General features: G+C 46.6%; 2 protein-coding genes across 2 annotated transcripts in view; one reads left to right on the plus strand and one right to left on the minus strand.

The window, feature by feature from the left end:
* LOC140212994 (uncharacterized) overlaps positions 1-4,017 on the minus strand; it is a 6,108-nt gene extending 2,091 nt beyond the window's left edge. The window contains exons 1-2 of the mRNA XM_072284143.1: positions 3,887-4,017; positions 940-1,074 (exon numbers count right to left, since the gene is read on the minus strand). Coding sequence (XP_072140244.1) covers positions 940-1,074; positions 3,887-3,947 — 196 coding nt within the window. The 5' untranslated portion in view covers positions 3,948-4,017. The remainder of the gene's footprint in view (positions 1-939; positions 1,075-3,886) is intronic.
* Positions 4,018-13,950: 9,933 nt separating this feature from the next.
* Positions 13,951-15,414, plus strand: part of LOC140219902 (uncharacterized) — a 128,373-nt gene continuing 126,909 nt past the window's right edge. The window contains exon 1 of the mRNA XM_072290034.1: positions 13,951-14,417. The gene's annotated coding sequence lies outside the window, so the exon portion shown is untranslated. The remainder of the gene's footprint in view (positions 14,418-15,414) is intronic.

Consider the following 15,414-nt stretch of genomic DNA (forward strand, 5'->3'; position numbering starts at 1 on the left):
TGCCATGAGTAACTACTTAAGAGGAAAAAACGAAATCAGGAAAGAAACCATTTATGATAACTCAAAGGGAAGCTCATTACTTTTCGAAGAGAGATCGGGATGCCTTAGAACACGCACCTATAAAGCGAGATATAAGAAGGAAGAAGAAGCATGTGCTTGCTGCGGTAAAGCTAGGGAAACGACGGAGCATGTTTTATTAGAATGTGAAGACGTCTACCCATTGGTCGATTTAGGCACCAATGGCCTCCTTGAAGCCCTTGGCTTCAGCGGGAGCAGTGGTAAAGCAAACATGTCCGTAATAGGCATTAGTAAGAGGCGATTGGAGGATTGGTGGAAGAAAAGTAGAGAAACGACTAAAGACGGAGACGTACAAAAGCACAGATCGCAATAGGAGATCAGAAAATTGGGGCGTGGTAGTTCATAGTGTTTTTTCTTCTTTTTTCATTGTAGGTAGGACATTAGGCAGTATAATAGCAAGAGCTTGGTGGAGCAACCCACCGCCCCGTTCCAAAGGGGACGCTCATAACATCCATCCATCCATCCATCCATCCATCCATCCATCCATCCATCCAAATGAAACCCCTTAAACTTCGTAAAGTAGCGACACACGCCTCCTCCGCCTTCACTCCTCCTCGTTTCTCCTCTCTTTCACGCTCCCTCCTCGACCGTGGTGCCGCCTACACTGCTCGAGCGTATAGCAACGGCGGCAACATGCGCTTCTCGCCACTCCGTAGACGCTTCTCGAGCAAAAATGGCGCTGATCGATGCACGGCGCGAGGGCCCACGTGATGCTATTAGGCCAATAGCGACGCGGCGTAAGCCTCGGCCAGAGCGCGCGTGGAGGAGGCGGCATTCTTCAAAGCGTGGCACTACTTTACGAAGTTTAAGGGGTTTTAGAATGAAACTTGGCGTGCGGACGTCTATACGTTTGACACTCACGTGGTTTGCAGGGCTGCGTCATCTTGCGTGGCATCACGTGCGCGTCTCGTTCTGGCTCCGGCTCTGCCCGGAAGAGGTGGCGTCCGGCTTGCAGCGCGTTCAAGTCGCCCAGCGTGTCCAGCTGCTGCTCGTGTTCTGCGTTGCCGTAACGCGGTGACAAACACAGCGCGGGGCCAATCAAAGTGCGCAAGTTATTTTTCAAGTTGAATTTGGATGCGAAGGATATATTTCAAATATGTATGCTCGCACTAAGCAAGCTAAAATTCTGCTTGAACAGATACACCGGAGGAATGCTGGCGGGTCTTGAGGCTCATGACGACTATAATTTTCATTGGCATGTCCCCTTTGAATTGGAGTTGTGACAAGAACTCGCCAAAACTGCGTGAGCAAATAAAATTTATATTACATTTATTGCAGCCTAGCATTTAGCCTACATCTGATTGATCTTCCCGTATCTTTTATCTCCATATTGTAGTTATCGATTGCTGTGACGACCCCTGTTCTATATATCAATCACTTCCCAGCTTTTTTTCTTTCTTTTTTTCAGCAGTGCTCTAAACGTCTCTTGCTTAACTGGACGACTGACCGGTTAGCGCTTCTCTCCGTTTTGAATACCAGAAAATACCAGGTGGACCTTTCCTGCGGATCTTGCTGGGAGAATATCGTGCCGTTCCATTAGGATGGGCCGAATAATTTGCAGACATTCGCTGCGGCCTTATCCTGTTAGGAATATTTGCTCCAGCGTAATATTGTCCTCGGGCAATATAGTAATACACTGTAATACACTAATGGCAAGACACTGTCCTTCGTGTTATCGTGCAGCTTTTCTCTCCAGATTTGTTGTTGTTATTCTTCTTGAAGTATTTGTAAATCTCCATGGTCCTTTTTGTTTCCATCTGTTGCACCTAATGCATCGTATGTGTTTCCCTCCTTTTTTTTATGACTCCGGGTTGCCTATCTGTACTGTCACTTACTCTGCGCTTGGTTGCGAATTCTATTAACCTCTCTATTGAATTCTATGGATTCCATGTCCACGCTTTTGAGGTACGGATATGTGTGCCAGGCGTGCGAGACTCCCTAACTCGCTGGACGACCACACGTTTGGGAACAAATAGACCATTTCAGCTATTTGGTAACAAAAGTCGTGGTTGCCGCTTAGTTTTAATTGATTACCTCAATGGGGGAACCATTCGAATTAAACTGCACGCAGGAACCTGAAGTTTTATTACTGCATAGACCAAATTCTAAATATGTTCTCCAGTAGGCAAATATTTATATATAGATTGAATTCTACAGCGCAGCTACGTTTTTTGGACATACTGGATTTTTTTAGAACTCTGATGTCCTTCATTTCTGCGTGGCCTCCGAGATTGCCACGGCGCACCCACCGGTGCGATCTCGGAGGCCGATAGTTTACGTGGCACCAAGCGGATGTACACAGGGTGATAGCACCGGGCATCTCTCGCGCCTCACATCCAGCATTTTGAGGGCACAATGCAGTGCCTATTATAAAAGAGAAAAAAGAAAGATGCTTGAAACTGGGCCGATCGGCGAAGATGGCGGATAAAAAAACCGAGAAACTTTGGAGGCATACGCCGTACGGTATCTCGAACTGTGCGTAGGCGAGTGCCTTGAAAGGCGAGCAGTGTATTTTATGAGCGGCATTTGTGTACAAAGTAAAGCTGGTCACGTCTATCACTGCGTTTGCAACGTGTTTCTCTTTTCTGCCGCCCCCGGCGTTTACAATCAAATTCTGGTGGACAGTTTGCCCTTCATTTGTTTGGATCCACCCGACAAACATTTGTTTGTCGGGTGGATCCTTTTGTCCTACTAAAATTAATAAATGGAATTCTGGCACCACGATCGTTGTTGTGCCATGGGAATTACGGGTGGTAGTGGATGGATGGGCCTAATATCCATGCTTTTTGGCTGGAGACGTTCCTGTCGCACAGGATTTTCAACCCGGGAAAGTCCCGGATTGAGTAAACTCCCGACCGATGAGCGGGCCCACTTGAAACGGCCAAATGTCTCGACTTTTACTTATTTTTCTGCTGAATGACAACGAATAAAAGATGTGTAATTTTTTTATAATGCCTTGCATGCAACTAGCTGGGTTGCACATTCTTTTGTCGTCTATCGCATTGTCATAAACATAAAGGCGTTTCCGTTTTTGGTGCGGTTTGAGTTCTGCTGTCGGCCCTAAACCGCTCATGCAGTAACTCTACTTGTATTGGTAGCCGTGTTAGCCAGGCAACTACTGCATAGTTCTTGCTGTTAATCGCTACATGGTGAGACTAAAAAAACTGCAATTTTGTTTCAGGTGCGGACTGGCAGGTCCTGACACACGGCTGAGTCCTTCGTTGCTAGTCACGCCCCCATCCCTCGTCCCGACTTCACCTGCCCGAGAGTTGGCAACCTCATTTCTTCATGTCTTTTTTTTTTTTTTTTTCAAGCGATCGTACTTTGCATCTAAACACATTAAAGTGACAAGCTGTCGGACACGCGAATAATCATTACGTATTGATGCATTCGTAACGCAATATTTCGATGAAAGATGGTCGCTTTGCAAAACCAGCGAGTACTGTAGTTTGAAACTAAAGGGATGACGCTTATGCGAATAGGTCGTGTCCAAATCCGCGCCTCTAGCGACGGTTATCCTGCGAGTAAACGAAACAGGTCTCGATAGCTACGCTTTTGCGGGCTGCGTGCACCGGAAGTGATTGCATATGGGGGTGAGGGACAAAAAATACGTAATGGCTGCCACGTTTTCGACATGACCTGCTAAGTAACTATGCCCATGGTTACCGTGCTGGCTGAACTGCCTTACTTGCAAGTTCGCCCAGACGACTAGCGCCAGAATTCCCTGCAGTAATTTTTTTTTTAATTTGCAGGTAGCTCTATCAATTCGGCGACTCGTGTGACGAGCACATCCACGCTGCTCTACTACCTCGAAAGCCGAAGACGTAGACGCCGATCGCGACGACGGCGACCGCCATGATGCAGAGCATGACAAGCACGGCTTGGACGTCTCCCTTGGCGTCCCTGCAAGATGGCGCAGAAACGGTACAGCTGTAACATACTCAGAAAGGGTCCCCACGAACAGAATGTGCGATCTCTGTAGAAAAGGGAGGGGAAAGGAGAAGGGGCAGGGTCGGTGCTCTGTAAAACACTTTGCAGCCATAAAGGAGTACTTACGCGACATTTACGACTTCCCATTCTCTCTTCAAATTTAAACCGGCGAAGTTTCGAAAAAAAAATTATTGCAAGCGCGAGATAGCAAGTTAAATAGCCTATCAATATTTTAATGCTTTTGCATTTTTTAGATATTTCACGCACTTTCCGAGTGCTGTCTGTCTGTCTGTCTGTCTGTCTGTCTGTCTGTCTGTCTGTCTGTCTGTCTGTCTGTCTGTCTGTCTGTCTGTCTGTCTGTCTGTCTGTCTGTCTGTCTGTCTGTCTGTCTGTCTGTCTGTCTGTCTGTCTGTCTGTCTGTCTGTCTGTCTGTCTGTCTGTCTGTCTGTCTGTCTGTCTGTCTGTCTGTCTGTCTGCACCACGTGTTCTTTAACCCTGTAACGGCCAAGCGAAATTCCACATCGAGGGAAAGTATTACAACTTTAGCCCCGGTGAGAGAGAGAGAGAGAGAGAGAGTGTGTGTGTGCGTGTGTTTGTCTATTTTTTGTGTTTTTTGACACGCCGAAACGAATTTCCCCAGTTGCGAATATTTCAGCAAATTAATTACTAAATAATTACTATTCTAATTAGGTTACAACTCAAATAAGGTTTCACTGTACAAAAGCACTCGCCTTGGTCCGAGATAAAGGCGATGAAGTAATAATTTCCCCTCGATGTGGAATTGTGCTTGGCCACTACAGGGTTGAAGAGCACACCGTGGCACAGCTCAAAAGCACTTTGGGCTTACACTTCGAAAAAGAAATTGGCACCCTTTTTTGTGGCTTAGCTCGACTCCAAAAGGATATTCGTCGTACACCGCATATCTGTCCTGCGTGGCTCTTCATTTTGGTGAACGCTGCGCGACCCGTAATTCCCAAGTCCCGAACGGCTTGCGCATTATCTGCATGACTCAGCATTCTTGACGGGAAACTAGCGAGCGTAGAGTTTTCGAAGAAGGAAACGCAAGCAAGACAGATGATGGTTATTGTTCTGGGGCAAAGATACGTCCCAAAGGGTTATTGAAAAAAAGAATGATGCAGGTAGTTTACAAACCTGTAGCTCCGCACCAAAAGCAGATATCGCAGTTCAGCAAACTAGATCCGTATATGAGCTTACAACTCATCATCATCATCATCAGCCTGATTACGCCCACTGCAGGGCAAAGGCCTCTCCCATACTTCTCCAACTACCCCGGTCATGTACTAATTGTGGCCATGTTGACCCTCCAAACTTCCTAATCTCATCTGCCCACCTAACTTTCTGTCGCCCCCTGCTACGCTTCCCTTCCCTCGGAATCCAGTCCGTAACCCTTAATGACCATCGGTTATCTTCCCTCCTCATTACATGTCCTGCCCATGCCCATTTCTTTTTCTTGATTTCAACTAAGATGTCATTAACGCGCGTTTGTTCCCTCACCCAATCTGCTCTTATCCCTTAACGTTACACCTATCATTTTTCTTTCCATAGCTCGTTGCGTCGTCCTCAATTTAAGTAGAACCCTTTTCGTAAGCCTCCAGGTTTCTGCCCCGTACGTGAGTACTGGTAAGACACAGCTGTTATACACTTTTCTCTTGAGGGATAATGGCAACCTGCTGTTCATGATCTGCGAATGCCTGCCAAACGCACCCCAGCCCATGAGCTTACAACTAGCGATGAATTATTGCAATGCTTACGGAAGTTTTCCAGAATCCCTGTAGCTACTGGCAAATTAGTGGTAGGCTTGAGAGTGATGTATACTGGATCAGTTTTGCCCGCTCTACAGGTTTGAGTAGGTGCCGTTTACCAAGTTGTGATACCTTTTCTATTGCTGGAGCTAGAGACTTGAAAACGTGCAACTAGAAGTGTTTCTTTTATTACATTTTCAAATTTCGAACACTTTTCAATAAAAAATTGCAGGCCCACACAGGTCAATAAAAAAAATTTAACCCGCTACAGTTACCAGATGTTCATTTTGTTGTTTTAAAAGGAACAAAGTTAATCCAATTGGCACAATGGTTGCCAGAAAAAGAGGTTCTTCGGTTCCCGTGTATTTATGTAGAAGTTCCAGAGATAAAGCTTCTTCGTAATCAAACCAGGGGGCGTGAAAGACGACCACCCATAGCTGGCCCCTACAATGCGTTTCTTTTCTGGAAGGGATTAAACAGAAATAATACTTACTCGTCCGCTGAAATTATGAAAGAAAAATTAGGTGGCGATTCGGCGGTAAATGGAAGAGAAACGTGTTAGTATTAAGTCGAACCTCTTTGATGTCCCGGATCCATGCTTTAAATATATATATTAAAAGCTGGATGTCTCAGCAGCCACGAAAGGCAGGCTGACTTTAACTGGTACCTTTTAGTATAGGCAGTTTAAATCTGTCCCCAAGTATTGATTGTGTCTGGAGCACCTAAATGAGCGGGCGTCGTTTACCTGTTCCTTGCCTATTGATTTGTTTTAATGTCATTTTGTAAGTAATATGTTAATATTTTGTGTGTACATTCGGTATGTTTGTTGTAATTACGTGATTTAAATTTAATTTTAAATTTAAATCAATTTAAATCAGTTTAAAAAAGGATATGAACGCCCATCTCTCTGCGCATTGCAGATCGTGCTGCTTACTGTAAGCCACGTTTCTTTTTTTTTTTCTGATGTGAGAATCCTAGGTAGGAGCACAGATAAAACCTCGCGCGGGAACTGCTAGAAGCATATCACATTCATATAAGCGGTCATTTGTGTGCTAGTCAAACACCTGTTTCGTTATATGGTGCGGAAATGAAATAGTTGGCTTTGACGCAAACAAGATGACCTGTCACCTGCTCTTTGCTGCGCCCTGATGTCAAGAGTGTGCGCGGTATATATGTAAGCAAGCTTTGTGCTTATAAACAGTTGTGAATGTAGCGCCGTCTTTCCTTCCTTTCTTTCTGCCCGCAAGAATCTTTCTCTTTCCAGTTTTTTTGTTGCGCTACATCACCATGTCGTTCAGGAAACACCAACTTGACCAAGAGAAAGTTATTACGCATACTGGACGCGGCAAAGATACATAGGTCGTTCAATAAACGTCTGGCGCTCTCAAATGTTTATTTCCAAAAATTTTATCAGCGGCCCTTTTATCCTTTTTTATATGCTACCCAGTAAGTGAAATGAGCGTGTCCCACTGTTTCTGATCAACCTAGGTATACACGAATCGAGGCACCTTTTGCCACTTACCGAAAAATCGCCTCCAATGTGTTACCTACGTCCGGTTCCATGTCTTGTTCCATGTCAAATCGATGTCCTGTTTTTATCGTTCCGCGAAGCATCGCAGCGATACCCCTCTCCCTTTATATATTTTGTTCTACAGTCCAGATGCGGTACTCTCCTACTTCTTTATGTACGTCACTCTAAAAAGGGCCATTCCTTTCACATAGAACAAGGCGTAGTTAACACACTGGAGGCGAATTGTTCAAGTAGGTGTCAAAAGGTGGCTTCATTCATGTTATCTAGACTTGGTAGAAATATTGAGACGCGCGCATTTAGCTTTCCGGGGGAGCACATAAAAGGGCTATAAAAGTGCCGATGAACGATTTTTCAGAGATAAACATTTCGAATAATTATGTCTCCGTCTTTATCGAACAATCATCGCATCTTCGTTTAAGACAACGAATCTGTCTTGTTCTGTCCAATTATACAAACATGCTGTATGTTATTATTTTTCGTTCGAGATTACGTTGGGTACATAGCGTTTGAGCAGGTGGCATCCATGAAGTATCTGTATCACAGCGGCTGCCGTACTGTTGCCGATTCCAAGCTCTTCTACTTGGATGTGTCACAAGAACCCAAAGGCTAGTCTACTTCCAAGCCGGAAGTCGAGACGCAGACGCATTGAGACCGCATGTAGATACACTATGTGTTTTTATCTCCATATTGAAACGCGTTATTTATCCGTTTTCTCGGGGACTGAATTTGACTCGCTAACAACTTAAGGTTATCGCTTAGCGCAAGGCGCACCTACATCATTTAGAACTTAGGGGAATGTTATCGCCGATTCCATCTGTGGTGTGTATATGTCCTCGCCGAACCTTGCACAATCAGTTCCGTGTGGGACGCGAATTGCGTAGTATTTTCTGGAAACCACGCGGGCACCATTGATTACACTAGAACCTTCGACGAGCGATGTATAGGAGCCGACACTACTGGCCTGCTGATCGTACTTCGAGGATTGCCGACTGCGTTCGCCGCTGTCGTTGTGCTTTTGAGTGCCGCTTGTTCTGACGGGCACAAGTTCACCCAATAAAAAGTTAGTTTCGTCATTCGCAGTTTTTCGCTACTGTGTCCTCGACAGTCACGACAATGTGCCGTGCTGTAATGACGGCCAGCAGACAACGCTCAAGTGCGAATCTGCGCGCCTCTGCTAAGCCTTGAAACATGTCCCCCGAGATCAGTCACCGCGCGCCGCCGAATCTCGGAGGCCACGCTTCGAATTACGAGAGTTCCGCCAGAGTGCACGGAATGTATTAAGCGCGCCACGCGCTCTCCGGCTGAAAGTCATAAAGCAAACGAGTGTAATTCGTTAGCGTCACTGCCGAAGGCTGAATAAACGAACCGAATAGTCCAAAAAAGTAAGAAACCATAGTCGCAGTATGAATTAACACAAGCGGACCAATTCGCTATCAATTGGAGCAAGCTCCGAATTGCTCCAAATCCAGCTTACTCTCCTTCGCCCGGACCATCTCCTTCACAATCACCCTGATTACTTGCCATACATTCCGTTTACGCGAACCTGCAACGGAGAGCAGAAATAAAATTAAAGAATGCGGGAAACGTTTTTCTTATGTAATGTGACATAAGGGGTACGCGAGAGGAGACATATTGAAATGTATTGTAAAAAGTGATTAGTGGAGAGGGAGGAAGAATGCTAGCATCTTTCATTTTTTCTTTCCCCGAGCCCATGTCTTTTCAGAAATACATATGCACTTTAATAACGAGAATTTGACTTCAGACGCAGCAATACACTTGGAAAAGCAAACGATGACATGCAACCATTTCCTCCTAGGTCACGGTGGCTTTTTTTCAGCGACTTCGCTATTTAGCAATTTCATCTGCTTCAAGTACTTCTTTTGGTTAATGTTGGTCCAAACAAGTATCTCTCTCGCGTCCCTTCGCAATCGCATGAATTGAAACGGAAGGCACGTACTAGGTATACGCGCGAAAATTTCTGGGGAACAAAGTTTCAAACTCTTGGCGCGACGTTCACAAAACTGTAACACGGGCCCAAATTCGGAGACATTACAAAAATTTGGGAAAGTTGGGATGCAGGTATTCCATTCGGTATCATCACTATCTAATTTCATTCGTATTCAATTCGGCTTTAAAATTTGCTGTTCGCATGGGCTAACTTTATTGCAACATAAGAACGCTCCTAAGAGGGACAGAAAACTGGGCAAGTTCGAGGGCATTTACGGCATGGAAAGCCATGACTCGCAATATGCCGACAGTTCACGTTCCTGTATCCGCAGTTTCGATCTCCTGCGTTTAAATGCGATCGCGCTAACACAGCATGTTGACGAGGCCGGAATAACGCTACCAGGGTCCTTTGTGTAACACAACGTCGCCCCCGAGATCGCCGATCCGCGCTGCGATCTCGGAGGGCACGAACGCAGCTTCGTTGTTTTTACGCCCGACCATCAGAGGGCACTGTGAAACACGACGTTTACCTCGAGAAGCATATTATGGAGGAAGGAACAAAAAAGCAAAAGAGGAAAGGGATATATATATATATATATATATATATATATATATATATATATATATATATATATATATATATATATATATATATATATATATATATATATATTCCTCTCCTAAGGGCCACATTCTAAGGGTCCTAAGGGCAACATTCACATGCCTAGACTGTGATGTTTAGCAACAACAAGAACAGCGATAAAAGAAGTGACAAATATGCACATGTGATCGGTGAGAAAACAGCATATATGGCATAGTGGTGACGGTGAAGAACCGAACACTCTATTCTGCGATGCTTTGTGTGTGCTGTACGGCCTTCCGTTGTATGTCTGTAATGCCCCCGAAGACAGCGTTTAGCAAAACTGTGACTTGCCACCTAATTGGCCACGCTTGTACTGAGAAAAAAAGTCACAGTTTCGCCCGAAAGGCAAAGAATCGATTGCGATAGCGAAGTAGTAGACAGCTGTGCCAAATAAGGGCAGTGGCTTTAATGGCCGTAAAAACTTGCAAACATTAGCTTACTAACTTAACAAGCATGGTGTCAGTGCGAACAGGCGAACATGAGCACATCACACTCGATGACCGCGGGCACTCGCTGTCAAGACGCTGGCGCGAGGAAGCGCGGCAGAAACAGCGAGCGAATTGACCTTCGTGCTGCCTATCGCTTCAACCTAAACTGAGCGGCAAGAACGCAGCACGCACAAAGGTACGAGCGATCGAAGCCCTCGACGCAGATCGCTTTCGAGATATGGGGCGCGCGGCCGCGGAATACGCAGCAAAACGCTGCCCTCTCCCTGCCCTCCTCCGAGAACTTCGCGTGCGACGGAAGACCGCGCGCTTCCTTCCCGCTCTCCTCCCTCACGCGCGCAATACTGAGCCGCCAATTGTCGGCTCCACTCGCACGCTTTGACACGCACATACGGCACACGGCAACGGTGTTATTGCCCTCGAACTTTATACGAAACATCACGGCGACGGCGACGCCGATGGCAGAAAGGCGCCTGGAGTGTCCATATAATTTATATTGTAATAAAAACAATTGAACAGTCAAATAACTGCGATAGTTGCAACAGCTGGTCCTCGAATCTAGCTCAGAGATCAGGTGCGTCCGTTACTTATACATGCATCACTATATTCCAGAGTAATCGCCGCTGCTTCCAATGGGCGTCGGGTGCACGATCTGATCAGACAAGACGCTTACGCTAGTGAATCGGCGACGACATAAAATAAATTCGGAATAGGAGGCGCGCCATGCGATGAGCTACATCTGGACGACAGTGATAGTCCGGCGAAAAATGGTCTCCGGCAGAAAACGAAATAATGTAACGCTTACAACAGATCATTAGTTACCGCCAGGTGACTTGGCTCCAGTTCTGCATCACAATTCTCGTAAATTCTATCCCGGATCCAGTTAGGCAAGCTAGAAGGTGCGCTTATGCACCAACCAGTTTTTTCGCCGATGATCGGAGCCTAGCCTATTTCTCGCAATGTATTGTACTCTTCTTCAGTGCTCCTTCAACCGCGACCTCTGAGAACGCAATGAGATCATCTCGGAGGCAATGGTAGTGGTGGGCAGGCCATTGAAGCCAAAGTAATCTCGGAGGCCACGCTTAACCCCTAGATTTTACAAAATTTATTACACAGAACACCAGAGCAGGATTCGTTGAGCTGCCACGGCAACGGTGGGTATGGTGCATAGGTTTGCTTAACCTTCGTGGCTGCGGCTTCTGTTGTCGTGTTTTTTCCTAAATTTTTGAAGCAGAACAGACTTTCATTTAATTAAGGCAGGGCAATGAATGTATGCTTCATCCGTAATAGCTGTGAACCGTTGCATCTGACACGCAATATCCTGTTTTAAACGACGATTTTACAAATTCGCAAAACCGTTTGAAGCCGGAAGGAGGTCAACATGCTGCCAATGATTCTCGTGACGCCTCCGTGAACAGACGTATACGTGCACCAGCCGTAGACCGTATGTGCCAGATTTTCCAGTGGTTCTTTAGAAAGCTGTACGATTTTAACAGCTGCTTCTGTCGTGAAGCGCCCACCTGCCTTCCTGGAGTTGGACCCCTGCGTCCCGCTGGAGTCACCATGGTGCGAAGAGGTCGTCGCCTCGGACGAAGGGAGCTTCATGTCGAGCGTGGGAAAGAACTGTGGAGAACCGGCGGGTGATGCCGAACCGACACTTGGCACGGACCAGAGACGACAAGGGTGAATATGATGATGATGATCCCTTAATATGATGAAAAAGCAAAACAAGGAAAAATATAATCGAGGATGTGAAAGAATCTGATAATCTATGAAATGGGGTGGTGGTGGAATATAGTCTAATAATGCAGACAGCCTTGCATGAACGAGTCGAGTGTAAGGGACTTAATGTTATGAATACCTAAAGTAAAGGGTTGACCTAAGGAATGAGTGAGTTAAAATTTTTAATAATAGTACTATTAATAATATTACTGTAAATCTGTGTTCTTTTGCTCTTTCAATTTTGTTTTTTTTAAAATTAATTTGCGATGATGACGACGAGCCCAAGCATTGGCGCGTGCCACTGAATAAGAAAACTTGGATTTGTGCCACTAAATAAGACATCATCATCGGTGGCAGCAACAACTGGCGATTAGCCAAGTAGCGGCGCGGTAGAACGACAAGGAGCAAAAGAGGAGCTCCATCATCATCATCATCATCATCATCATCATCATCATCACAGGTTTGATATATACGACAAGGCAACAAATCCGTATCAAAGTAATCGCTACAGGAAATTCTGGCGCTGGGATCGTTCAGCCACCGTGGGAACGATGGTTAGTATGGATAGATGCATCTGTCTGACATCTCCTCTTGTGTGCTTCCGATGTTTTGGTGGCTCTGTTCGCTTCGCTTTGTCTGCCATTTCTAGCATATCTTTTTTTTTCAAGCACTCCATCCGTTTATAAATGCAGAATACTCAAACAACTAAATTGAATAAAATAAGGTAAATTCTGGGGTTCTTATGTGCCGAAACCGCTGTATGACTGCGAGGTACGCGCCGTAGTGGGAGACTCCGGATTAATTTCGACCGATTGGGGTTCTTTAATGTGCACCCAATGCGCGGTGCATGGGTGTTTTCTTTCTTTCTTTTCTTTTTTTTTCCATTTTGCCCTAACCGAAATGCGGCCGGCGCGGCCGGGATTCGTACCCGCGCCTTCACGCGTAGCACGCTGGAGACTCCGAAAACACGCGTCATCGCTGCTAGTTGCACCGATTCCACCTGTCGAGGCGTCTGTGGTCAAATCGATACGCGTCAAGGTCAGGCGTCTCGACGGTCGAGGTCAAGCTTCTCAACGCCGATTGCTTATCCCAAGAAAATTCCTTACACGTGCTTCATTCCGCCTCTCGAGGCGTTCGTCCCTGGCGTATAATGGTTACAATGTGGGGTTTCTAGAAGCGCTAGGGGTCTTCGGATTCCATGCGGTCGTCGTACAATTTTATTTACGTTTGTTTATTTATTTATATCTCAATATTTGTTGGAAATGATCAGCAATTCCGAAGTCACAAAGCCGTTGGAAGCTTTAAGGGCGAAATTTAAGGGCAATCCTTCTACTAAACGTCATTCTGGAGCACAATTCTGGAGATTCTGGTCAATCTCCGCCATACTGCCGAATTCTGTAAATCATGAAATTTCGAGAGCCGATCAGAGAAGCCGCACATAACAGGCCTATGCGCTAATCAGAGCTGGCCGCCAGAACGCAAATTTGACGACAAGGCGGAATTTCGACGATGTCAAGCACCTTTGGCTGAACGGCTCGGTTTGCTGCTGGCGCCAGAATTCGTTTTGCACTCTTAAAAAGGTCTGCCCTCTTTGGAACTTATCTTGTCCCCCAACAATAATCGGCGACTATGTTGACCGAATTTGCTTTCTTTAAGCCTGCGAGCCCGGTACTTCCAAGTCGCGGACGGCACGCGCGTTATCAGCGTGACATGGCATTCTCGAGAGGAAAGTAGCGAGCGCAGATTGTTCAAGAAATGAAACGCAAGCAAGGTAGATGAAGGTTATCGCTGCGCTACAAGGCAAGCCCCACAGGGTGCCAATTCTTTTAAAAGAGAGCAGCAATTATTGTGCATAACTCTTGCTACGACAGGGCGTACCCTTTCGGAAGCCGTTTAGAATGCTAAAGTTCGTCATCGTTCAGACGCGAGCGCTCTCTAGAATATCTTCAGGCCGGCTCACTCCTCCTGCCGTGGCATGCCGTGGGCTCTGACGTCACTCAGTTTTGCCCATCACCTCCCATCGCACGGATGTGACCCCACGCATGCCCACGCCGTTCGAGAGACCAGCAGGATTGCTAAGCCTGACGAGCCTTTGAAGCGGCGTGCTGGCTCTTCTGTTGGCCACCGGAGAAGACGTACTTCTTTTCTTCATCTGTGAACTGCTGCGTCACGATGTGAAGTGCTTTGTTTGCCGAACGTTCGCGTTAGTGTACGCCTACAAACTCTCGCAGTGGGGCGATGCCCGAAGGATCGAAGGATCGAGTGTTCTCGTTCCCAAAGGACGTAACCGAAGAGTGACCTGGAAGCGTGCCGTTCGTCGAGGTGACATCGATATTCGTGCTGTCCGTGATCCGAAGGTATGTGCACGTCTTCACTGCTGGCATTTAGGTCGTTCTAGAAAGCTCTACGTCCAGCTTATGCTCGGTTCTTTCTATAAAATAATGATTTGGTATACGCTTTTGATTTGCTACAGCGTAAGCCTTGATATTGCCACGCGTGTTCATTTCTGCTTTGGATCGTTCGCTTTGACTGCACCGTTTTGTGGTCGCTTTTCTGTTGTTGCGTGGCGAGGGCGCTTTCGATATGAGATCGCACACGTGTCTTGAGTGCTGTCGTTCTTTCTAGGAGCGCCGGGACGCGTATCGTCAGTTCGCGCGCACGCTCGAAATAATCTGTGGATTTGTCTCGAATGTACGAGCGTATTCGCTGGTCAGCGCTTCGTCGAGGAAGTTTGATGACGCAAGTATAAAGACGTATCGGGGAGCACGCTGGTACTCACTCTCGCCGATTGCTGGCGCTGCCGCCGGTGAGTTCTTTGTTCTTCGTTTGTTCAGGGGCACAATTTCGCCCATTGAACTCGTAAAGGCACGTTTATAGTCCGACGTTATCGGCGCGCGGGCGAGCGTCGTTCGCGGTCAGTCACGCTACGTCGGTTGCGCTGCGCCAGCCGAGATGCCATCCCCTCTATGGGGAACCAGCGCTGGAGTTTTCACGACGCCTGCAGCGCCGCCCTGGCGGTCAGAACGTGCACAATGCAGCCTCCCCCGCGGACGAAATTGCTACTGGTAATGGCGTTGCGTGCCCTGAAAGTCGAAGGAAAAGAAAAGGACGCCGACAATACTGTTGCGTATACAAGTGCCACAACTACGTCGGGATGAGGGAGGATGTATCCTGCGTTTTCCTATCTAAACTCTACGAACAAGTACGGAGGCGGCATTGGATCCAAGCAGTCAGGCGAGCGGAGTAAGTTCCCGTCTTGTCGCCCGGTCAAGCGGTGTCGGGCTGGTTTCTAAGTCGAATTTCGTGTGTTTGCTTGGTTTATTCGATAGTTAAGACGGTGAGCCGTGGCAGACA

This window comes from Dermacentor andersoni, chromosome 8, assembly GCF_023375885.2.
Source record: "Dermacentor andersoni chromosome 8, qqDerAnde1_hic_scaffold, whole genome shotgun sequence".
In the NCBI taxonomy this organism is placed as follows: Eukaryota; Metazoa; Arthropoda; class Arachnida; order Ixodida; family Ixodidae; genus Dermacentor; species Dermacentor andersoni.